Source organism: Lathamus discolor, chromosome 4 (genome assembly GCF_037157495.1).
Source record: "Lathamus discolor isolate bLatDis1 chromosome 4, bLatDis1.hap1, whole genome shotgun sequence".
Lineage (NCBI taxonomy): Eukaryota > Metazoa > Chordata > Aves > Psittaciformes > Psittacidae > Lathamus > Lathamus discolor.
Genome location: NC_088887.1, coordinates 18,711,584 through 18,722,982, shown reverse-complemented (window position 1 = coordinate 18,722,982; position 11,399 = coordinate 18,711,584). Strand labels below are relative to the sequence as shown.

The 11,399-nt window shown below is 38.4% G+C and overlaps 1 protein-coding gene across 2 annotated transcripts in view; it reads left to right on the top strand.

Annotated features, from left to right (window-relative positions):
• Nucleotides 1-3,043: 3,043 nt before the first annotated feature.
• Nucleotides 3,044-11,399, top strand: part of CD247 (CD247 molecule) — a 51,712-nt gene continuing 43,356 nt past the window's right edge. The window contains exon 1 of one of the 2 annotated variants that reach the window (XM_065675668.1): nucleotides 3,044-3,387. In XM_065675668.1, the coding sequence (XP_065531740.1) occupies nucleotides 3,330-3,387 (58 nt within the window). In that variant the 5' untranslated portion in view covers nucleotides 3,044-3,329. The remainder of the gene's footprint in view (nucleotides 3,388-11,399) is intronic. The other variant, XM_065675667.1, reaches the window with a different exon arrangement.

Below are 11,399 nucleotides of genomic sequence, written 5' to 3'. Positions count from 1 at the left end.
ATTGTGGGCTTACAAAAAAACCAGCAGACTTTCTTTTTTGATGTCTTAGTCTACTGCATGAACAGCATGTTTGTGAACAGATTGCCCACCAGAGAAAATTGTTGCTTATTTATCACCCATTATCTTTGTGTGAACTGCTCCAAAAATGATTTTAATATTTGTTGAATTAGGCCTGGCACTGCTGGATCAGCAGCAGGACTCTGTAGTCTGTCTGGACTTTCCCATCTCAGAGTTGTCCAGCTCCTCCATCAGGTGATGTAGGAATTAATTTTGTCTGCAAGTGCTAACTGTATTAAACAGGCTTAGGAGAACTTTTGGTAACTGACTTGTTCTCAGTCCCAGCAGTCTGTGGTGATGATTGCAGGAGAGCTTTCTGTGGTAGCAATACATGAGCCAGAGGGCAGTGTGTAGCTATTTTTTAATCCTCAGCTTGACTGTGGTGTGGGTTTGTTTTTCAGTTTTCATTTATTCCCCCTCCCCTTTTTTTTTCATAGTAGAAGCATGACTGGTAAGCATGAAACAGGGATGCTTCTGGGGTTGAATCATCCCATTGCATTAGAGCTGTTCCAGGATTTCTTGTGTCCAGAGAAAGAATGGCATATTGGTGCACAGAGCATATACTCTGTTTCTCTGATCTTTCCCTATTTAGACATCAAAATACGCTGGCCTAACTGCTGTTCTCCCAGTGTGCCTACTGTTACCATTAATCTCCCTTTCTTACACAGCTTTTCGTTGCTTTTCCTAACCTTTGGCCTTAACTCTTTATTCAAAGTGATAATTTGCTGGTTTTCTGCTGGAGGGAGAAGCTATGATCAATAACAGGGGAAGACGAGTCAGCGAAATAGTGATGAGCACTGTCATTTGTTCCTCTGAAATTACCATTACCCAAAAATATCAAGACCTAATATGAGATTATTTTAGCTTTTGGATAAGGCATCTGTGAGATTTAGGGAGCGTGCTGTGGGAGCAGAGGTCTTTTTCTTCTCACTAATTCCTTATTTCAGCCAATTTTCTGTTACACAGGGAAGTGGATAGAAAGGGCTTTATCCGGCTCGCACTGGAATATAGAACTCACACACAGGCACAGCCATCTCTGGGACCAATGACACCTCTTTCAGGTTCAGTGCACAGCAGCTTTCACGTTCTGTGCTTTGCCTTCTGCCTGGCAGTGATTCAGAGGGGATACAACCTTCTCTTGCAGCTTTTGGGGTAGAAGAGCCACAACAGAAACCCTCCTCAAGGCTGGGGAGAGCAGAAGCTCAACAGTGCTGTCTAGGTATTACAGAATGGCGTGTGGCACTAGGTTTGAGTAATACTGGTGTCTAATAATTTTGGTATTGCCTGGCACAATATATAATAATTATTAAATAAAAGAATAATACTGGTTTATTAATGTTTTAGCCTTCAGTACTCCAGACAGCAAGGTGATGAATTTTTTGGTCTCCTTCTTCCAAGAACTTTTATTTAATTTGCTTTCAAAACTTACTACTTAAATGCACAGTAACTTACCCTGCCAGCTGTCTTTATACTACTGGGAAATAGTTATCACCAATCCCATTCCTGTACCTGCTGGGTATACACATTCCTTTTTCTTAGAATTAGAAATAGGAAATATATATATATATATATATTCATTGAGATATTTGTGCTTCCTCCCAGCCTAAGCTCTCATCCTGAAGTGTATTAATAGTACTACTATTGTAAACACTCTGCAATCTTCCATTGAACCAGTTGTATTTTGATGGTGGGTAGCTACACTTTAGGTGCATCTAAGCCATGTTTTAAAGCCTTTCTAACTTACCATTGTCTAAAATGTACCTTCTATTTGTGTTAATAAAAGTGAAAACTTATATTTGTTCACATTTGAAAAGAGCACAATAATGTGAGATTTCTGAAAAAGTGAGAGTTGGCACCACTGTGTCAAGTGGTATGATTTTTCTCATATAAATGCCCTAACACTTTGCTCTAGAAATTGCTTCTGCCTAATACCTTCTCAGGAGGACTATCCTAAACCTCCAGATTTCACCTTCCTTTCTTTTCCTATGCTGGGTTTCTTCTCCCCTCTGTTGCGCTAAATGAATCCCCACACAGAAGTGGGCAGGGGAGAGCCAAAGGGGTGGCAGGGGCTTAGGGCAATACAGGAGGCACTGCAGTCACCATGCTGGTTGGAGAATGTGGACCTGTGGGAAACCAGGCTTGGCTGGTGCTGTGTAGACCTGCTGTTTTATGTTGCTCCAAGGGCTGTGTTAATGGACAAGCCCACAACATGGGGCTGAAAAGCCTTGTTAGCTCCTAGACAGCAGCAGCCTTCAAACTACTCATCCTGATCCTGGGGTCCACTGGTCTGCCTCAGGATCTGTTGCTAGAGGACAGCTTCAAGTAGCAAGAAGGTTGAATCCCGTGGCCCACCCAGTAGGTAGGAGTAGCATGCATAGCTAGGGGCTGCAAGCTTTCTGTTTCAAGCCAAGTGATAAGGAGATGCACATTGTGTTCTCCCTCAGAGGTGGCACAGGCTCTCCTCCATACAGGCTGCGATGGCTCAGAGGACAAAATGGCTCCAGAGCTCTGCAAACACTAACACCCTTTCAAAATAGAAAGATGCAGCGTGTTCACATGAAAAGGCATCTCCATTTCATAGTCAGGTACAACAGAAATGAGCCAGGCAGGGCCAGTTGTGCGGGTGTTTTATGTCCCATGGATGCTGTCTGCAAGAATGAGCATGGTCCAACTCTCCTTGATGCTGGCCACTCCAGCCCTGAGCGGTCAGCCATTTTCAGTGCTCACGGTAAGGCCATATTTCAACTAGATTTAGAAATAAACTTTACACCTTTACCAGGTTAGCCAGCTTTACCAGGTTAGCCAGCTACTTTTTCAAGAGTGACTATAACTTACATTTCAAACTCCTACTTATGCCACAGTGCACACCGGAAACAGTTATATAGTATTTCAAAGTCAAGACAAATTTGATTCCAGGTATGCTTCCTGAGCTACTTGTAGAGATCAGCAACTGCTAACTGGGATGACCTAGGAACCATCAGACAAATTGAAAAAAAACCCCAACCACCAAAACTCATCTTGCAAAGAGAAAAAGAAAGAAAAAATACAAAAGGAAACCCCAGACATCAATACCAAGAGCGTAAAACCCAGACCTCGGAGGCTGCGAGGCACAGGAAGGCTCTGCTTTGGTGCTGCTGCCAGCAGGTGGACTCTGAAAGCCCTCACATGAGGAGAGCTTCCTGTGGGGTTGGCAGACTAGCAAAGCCTGTGGAGGAGCCTCCTCTTCTCCCTGCTTGTGGCCTTCTGCTCCCCACCACTGCTGGAGAAGCAAGATGAAATGGAGGAGGATTGCGATCTTTGCCATCCTGCAGGCACAGCTCCCAGACACAGGTAGGGCAGGCTTTTATTGATGAAAGGGCATGATGTTTCTGTGGTGGATTCCCCACCATTTTGGAAGCAGGAGGGTACCTGTGTGAGGGCCTTAGCCATGTCTGCCATCCTGATCATGGCTGCTTGTGAACACGGTGGCTGAACTCGTGTTGAACTGCCCTGTGATAGAGAACTTCTGGAGGCCTGGGAGGAGGAGGTGGTGAGGACAGCCATTGTCTGTGTGGCCTCCTCTTGCTGGAGTGACTGCCACAGCTGAACAACAACTTGTAATTAAATAAGGCTCTCATCCCTCAAGCCCTTCCTCTGGATTTTTAAAAGGGGAAATTTGATACAATAATGAAAACATAGTAACTTGCAGTAATCTGTACAAGAGAAGCTTTTAATTTAGTTTGGTAAGATTAGCGCCATGCTGTTTCTAATGGCATTTCAGTTTGCACTAAATAACATACCCAGTATGCTGGAAACACGAGCGTAGGTGAGGAGAAAAAGGGTAGGGTCCTTCCTTTTGTGTCTCTGCCTTCATGCTTGTACCTCCTAGAGCATAAAATGAAGTGGCTTTTACCTTTATATATTTACTTGTGGTGGTGTGTACGCTGGCCCTACTTGGGCTGAAAGTGAAGCAGCTTTGGTATGCACAAATCTTCACAAATTGTATTAATCTGGGGAGAGAGAGGAATGTACTTCTTGGTAGATTAAGAGCAGCAAAATTTACGTCCAGAGAAGGCTTCAGCCAGGCTCTGAATTTGGAGAAGTCAGCCAACACTAGTAGGCCACTTTTAAGCATGTTAATACATGCAAAATCCATTGGAAGAGCTTCCCTCACAATGTACACCCTACCTGTACTTGACAAACACACTATCCTTGCACTGAAGAACTTTGGTGACTGTGACAAGCTTTTTATTTCAAAGTTTTCTGGAGATTAGAGAAGGGTTTTGCAGCTGCTTGTTAATGCAAGGGGCCTCTGTCCCTTTCTGATACCCAGGTATCATACTTCTGATATTTATATTTTGTACATTTCTCTCTATCAGATGCATATAAGTATATATAGGTATAGAAATTACTTTAGGTCAAAATGCATCTGCAAAACACTTTTTAAGTTTTCTCTATTTTTAATCTGTCACAAGACATCAGTAGTTCAGGTTCCTATTTGTACATTTTAGCAGAAAACTTCTACTGAAAAATATATAATAGCGTTTGCAGACGGGTAAAGCTAGTGCTACAATCGTCTCTGGTGCAAAGCTTTTAGGGCTATTAACACTCGCAAAGAGCACATGGGATCAGATTTTGAACAGGCTACCATGCCATTGATTTGGGGGTGGTTGCCTGTGGATTAGGGGCAAAGTATTTTTGATTGACTACTTGCAATAATTTGAAGAATAGTAATATTTAGCCTAAGAGTGTAAGTAGCACAGAACTTGTGGAATTGTTGCTACATTATTGATGCAAAGTACACGGTAACAAAAATACAAGATTGCCATGTATTTATTCAAAGGTAAGACCAAACAGCTGAGCTGAAAAATTCATCTATGATCAGAAACAATGATCTGCTGTTGCCTGGAGTGTTTTCAAGCCTTTTTAGAGTGAAGTGAACTTTTAAGTTTTTTTTTTTTTTTTTATTGTGGTTTTTTGTTTTTTTGGTTTTTTTTTTTAATAAGTAGTTCTAGAGATGGGCTACATCCTGACACAGATTTTGAGTTATTGACACCAGACTGCAAATTTCAGAATGCTCCAATTTGGCCTTTGAGCAGTTACAGAGGGAAGCCATATCCTACACACATTTAGTTTTCTGTTTCCCCTTCAAAGCTACAAAAGCGTACAGCTGGAAGTTTAGCTGAGGTCCTCCTATAACCCCTCTGTTAAAAAGTGCATAAAAATAAATAAACTGAATTTCTGAGCAGGTTACTTTATTAAATGTGGTGTTCATTAAGACTTAGGAAGAATGCTGTAACACTCCAAATACAATGATTAAAATGGCAAAAATCTTTCTACAGTTTACAGAGCTTTTAGTCTGAAGTACAACAGGCTTCAATAGCAATAAAACAGTACTGTGTGCAATACTGTAGAATCGCTCCCTTTTTTTAAGGCTGATGAGATGACACTTTGATTTGTACAAATATACAACACACACATATGCAAGGCTTCAGGGACAGCTCTTCCCTGCTTTTCACTTCTTTACAAAATTACTTTTCTCAGAACTGTCTGCTAAACAGAATTGAAGAGTGTCCTGTTTTGAGCTGACTCTGTGGAAACCAAAACATCTCGGTCTTTGACAGATGTTACTTGCGCAGCTTATCTTCACAGTATTTTGCAGCTCTGCATAACTGTGTCTTCTGCCCAGTGCATGCCATGATACCAGAAGCCTTTTTTTAATCACTTCATGGACTTGAAAATAAAACAGGTAATGGGTTTTAGGGTTTAGGTGTTCCTTTTTGTCAGGTGACTAGCAAGTCCCCAGACTACAAAAATTTGTGAGCTAGAAGTTGTTTACAAGCCTATCTGGGAAGTCCAAGCAAGTAAATACAGACTAGTTTGGCTACTAGCCCTATGTCTTTGTGCTGTTTTAAATTCTCATAGCTGAATTCTTGTTACACCTAGGGAGAAAAAAAAAACCCAATAAAACCACAGGCTTTATTTTACCTGTTTCATTTGCTTTTACTCCTGTCTGTCCACCATGGTTCATTAATAATTCATGGCAAAAACTATGAACTGGCACATTAGTGAATGGAACAAAATCTAGGCGATGCAGCCTTTCTTTATAAAGGGACATTTGTTGTGCTCTTGCAGTGCTATGTTCTATACTCCAATGCTTGTTACAGAGTGTTTTCTATCTGAACCTATCCAATCAAAATTCCTAATGAGTGAAGTAACAAGTTAGTGATCTCCCTTCCTTTTGGTTCTTCATGTACACTAGATGGGAAGTATATACAAAATAGAGAAAGCTATCTGGAAATAGATTTGTATTTATCCTGTGCAAGTGTCTCTTAAAGTAAGACTGTGTAGATAAAAAGCCAAAGGGGGGAGGGGGGGAGGGGGAGAATAGGTTTGCTAGCAGCTTAAAGGGGACAAGAGCTTGATTTATGAATGAACATTGATGCGAGGAATGCTTTTGACAGCCATGTTATTCACACAAACTTGAATTGTGACTAGCATAAGTAAACCCATAACCAAAGAAAGATAAATATAAAAATTAATCGTTTCCTAACTGTTTCCAAGCTGTAACTGAACTCCCTTTAAAAAAAGAAATAAAAAATACATGCTTGCAAAATTGCAGATAACTATCAAATCCCCCTCTCCTCCAATTCATCATATGTTTGAATGTATATATTTTGTGTAGAACTGTAAGATACATCAGATATTCTGGCAGGAAAATAGAGTGTATTTTCAGTGTGGCATGAATGGAATATATAACTTTTTAAAAATACTTAAAATATATATCCTGTTAAAGGTGTCTACTTTGCCTGTGTGCCTGTGTACTCATAAGCATATTGCTCATTTTAACTGTTCTACTGATATGATTTCAACAGCTAAACCAAAGTTTTGCTGCTGTTTCTTTTTAACATTAAGAAAAAAAATTATGGTATTCCAGAGTATGTGAAGAGATGGAATTTTACAGTTTGTTTTGGTTTTGGTTTTTGGTTTTGGTTTTGGTGTTTTTTTTTAAATTTGTACCATTGTATAATGTAATATTTTGAGATTGGGTTTAAATATTGTTTTCTTAATTAAATTCAGTTGTGCTCCTTTTAAAATAATACACAGTGTTTTTAGCTTTAAAATCATGAGTCTGAAACAGATTTTTTCGGGTAAGCAGTGAAAGCACTGAACTCCAATTTGTCCGATGCAACTGATTTATAACCTCGTATATAACAGATAAAAAGTTATTTAGCCACATACTATGGATATATTAATCTTATATCAATGTTTGTGTAGTTCTTTCAGTCTTTTGACAATTCAGCTATTAAAGATAGAAGTGGAAACAGCTAGTTCCTAAGTCTGAAATCACAAGCACTGGTGTCTATGTTCTGTTTAGGGGATAGTAGCATTTTCTTTTCTTTTCTTTTTTTTTTTTTAATCATATGGGTTGGAAATATTTGAATCCCTACTAGTTTCCTAGATATAAGCCATCAAGCGCTGGAAGTCCTTAATGTATTTTGCTCTTAATACTTTGTTATATGCCTGTTAAGTCTTACGAGAAGAACAGCAAGTTTGAGGGCTTCCATCATCATGTATTTTTGGTATGTGACAGTATGTTAAACACCATGTTCCTCTCGTACATGTTGTGAAGCCTGATAAAATGCTCATACTAGTTGGCCTATCCCTTTCATGGAATGAAAGTAATGAAAACTACTATGTCCCATCTTAGAATAGCAGGACACTTTTTAATTTATTGTATTTTTAAATGAAGGAGAAGCCATAAGAGCAACACAACTCTTTGAAAGGACAGATAATATGGTGGTGAAATATATACCAAATTAGAATTTGATGGAAGCTGGCAAGGGGAAAAGGTTGTACAATTTTCAGCAAATGCTTCCATAAACTGTAGTGGGACACACAGATGGTGGCAAGTTGCCAACTTGTTGTTTTGAGTTTCTTTTTTGGGGAGGGGTGGTGTGTTTGGGTTGGCTTGATTGTTGGATTTTTTTTTTTTAGGAAATCTCACCATATGTGATTTACTTAAAATATAAGCTATTGTCTTAGGTGAAGATCTTAACTTTCACCATAAATAAACTTTTCTAGTTTTCATGTCAAGTCTTCTAGCTTGTGAAGGAATCCTGGAAAATGCAAGCCTGCATGGCTCCAGAAATGGAAACCTGCTTGTTCACCCCAATTTCATTATGAGTTTGTTCCAGCTGGAAGCATGGGTATATTTTATTCATTTCACTTAGAATGTTGCTGTCCTCTGGCTGACAGCCAAACCTGAAATAAGTAGAGGCAAACCTTTCTAAAAATGCTCCCAAAATATTTAATGAATAAGTATGCTAAATTCATTCCAGTTTCTCATGGTGTGTATCTCCTCACAAAGCAACCTGAGGCTCAGAAGGGGCAAAGGAAAAATGCTGAGTTGGTAACTATTAGATGGGTGAGAATAAACAAACCTTCGTACTTGCATGGATTCTGCAAGTGGATTGAGGTTATTCGCGCAGACATTTGTATAGAGGAGCAGGGCCTGGACTAAGTAGATACTTCGTTTGCAAAACATTTATTTCTACTTGCTTAGTATAAAAATTCAGCTCAAACTAAAAATTAACATACCATAATTTATTGCTTATCAGATCAATTTGAAGCAAGAATTTTGTATAGTGTGACAATGTCACTTTTTAAAGACTCTCAGTAAATGTCATAATATTAGATACTGCATGTTTATACTTAGCAAATGTTTGTTTTGCCATTCAGAAATAGCTGAATGAGTGAATGGTTTCTTTTGAAAGTATACATAAATTGGATTCCTGGGTTGGGACCTTACATCTTATTATATACAGCAGAATTGTAAACCTTTGCAAAGAAAAAAATTACTCTTGCCATGTTATACGTTATAGCCATATAATTACTACAATATGAGATAATTTTTTTTGGTTGCATATCAGCAAGCTTCAGTCAGAGAGCATCAGATCTTTGGTAGGAGAAGTCATTTCTGTGTCTGTCCACTATGTTCTTGCGATTTACATTGTTTCCCATTGAGCCATAAAAAACTAATTGCAAGAAAGAAGTTTTATGGGAATTATGTGGAGCCAACTCCCTCTCTCTTCTCTCTCCATGGTGCATAGTATTGTCACTTCGGACTTCTACCTAAGTAAAGTAAGGTAATTTCAGCAGTGCTTTGTGCAAGCATGCAGGTGCACTTCTGAAGATTGCAGAAGTAAAGTCTTGCAAGTTGTTAAGAATCATATTCTGAAGGAAGGAAGACAGGATACAGAGAAAAAATGTTTTATAATTGGTATTTTGTAAAAAAGTCTACCTAAACTAAAGACAGTTTCTAAGACTGTGAAGCAGTTCTGTGAATTACTCTGAGTATAGTTGTTCTGTTCATAAAATGTCTTGTGGCAAATTAGTTCCTTTTGATAATTTTTTTATAAGAATGTTAGTTCAATTCTACAGATTTCTTCCTAACAACTTGCTGCTGATATTCAGGATTCATTTGTTATTTTGTATTTTGTGGTTTAATACCTAAAGATATGATGCCTGACTAGGAGTGCACAGGTGAACTTGGTCTTAGTCATCATAGGTTAAAATGTTTTAAGGGAATTTGTAAGAAAAGAATTCTAAGAGAGGTGTTTGGGAGTGGTGTTATATGAAGTAATGTAAATATGGATTACTGTGTGTGGTGAGTTTTTATGACTTTTCATATTTCTCAGGAAATGCAAAAAATATTGCTATAATTAGTTCAGCGCTGTTGGAATTTAAAGAGTTACAACTGCAACTAAAAAATAATTCATGCAATAATTAATTGACTTTGGAGGCTTATACTCGTGAAAGATTTTACCTCTTTCTGTATTTTTTCTCCTCATTTGCCTGTAACACTTTTCATTACTAATAGGCTTGTAAATTCTTTGAATAAATTTTCCTGGGGAAAGTAAGAAAGATAAACTCACCACTTCCAACAACCACCCTCTGTTTTTTCCTTTTCCCGAGAAAGAAAGGGAGTAATATCCCATCACAAGTTGCCTAAAATTGAACTGATTAAACCAATTGATCTTCTAAATGTAAAACTGAGCATTCACATATTATAAGTGTGACTATACTCAGAGAAGATAACCCAGGATAACGCATCTGGATTTCAAGCAGAAGGTCAAATGCCGTTCCAGTTAAGTTAAAACATTATCAGCTAATATATGCCATAAAGGTTTTCTGGAATTTAGCTTCTCACTATAAGCATCTATATTGGGGAAAAAAATATCTCTAAATCTCTTTCAAGTTGTTTATGTTTTCAGTAGGACCCAGTCTCACTTCTATTTGAGTAGGAAGGTGATGAGAACTTTTCCTACACACGCACACCATACTGTATATGAGCAGAACTATGCAGTGAATGATAGTACCTGCCGCACAGTGCTATAACCTGGCCCACAGTCTGTGGACTGCCGGTGAGCTGTAAAATGCACTCACTTGAAAGCCCAAATGACTGCACAGAGCAATTGATTTTCCATCATCAAGTTTGGCAGAGGGCTACTACTTTCTACATCAAGCTCAATACAGTTAGTTGAGAATATGGATTTCCTTTCCCTTGCAAATTAGGAATTATTTTATTGAGAATAGCACAGTATTGTTCATTTTCTTTGTTCAGAAAGTTCGTGAGAGGACTTGGAGTAATTTATTTTCAGGCATCACCTTCCCAGATGATTAACAATGCTGTCTTAGATGGGATGTAAAATTCTGATGAAGACTGTTTGTAACTTCAAAATTATGGTTCATCCCCAGAAATTTGAAAATAACTACAGATCTTCAGGGTTTTGGTTTTTTGGAAGAGTTTTACCTAAAATATACTGAAGTATGAACAGTTACACATACTGGGTTCATTACTTGACTGCTCCTGAGGATGTATTTTGGTCACATCTCAAGTGTTTCTCCTTGACTCAAATGTTAAAAACCCCCAAGAGCCTCTCAAAATTACTTCTTTCTATAAGAAACAGCTTCAATTTGCCTTGTTTTGAATTTTTTCTTTAAATTAAGGTGTCTCTGGTATTAATGTGACCTAGGCAGAGCAGGAATTTTCCCTCTCCTGTTTATTCATACAGCTAAATTAATTTCTTTTCATCTGATAACTCAGATGTTATTTTAATACTTGCCTCAAAACCCAGCGATGCTATAATGTATTTGTTGCTGCTGTTAGCTATGTCTCTTCTGACAGAAAAGTGACAGCAGATTTTTCAGTGTTGAAACAATTTTGGTTTTTTATAACTCTCTTAAAGAAATTATATATGAACCTTCAGCCCTATCTTACTGTTACATCTTTTCCAAGGTGTTTTTATCTGATTTTATCTTTCTCAGCTGCAGAGTAGTAGCTAAGGGGCTTGCCCCCT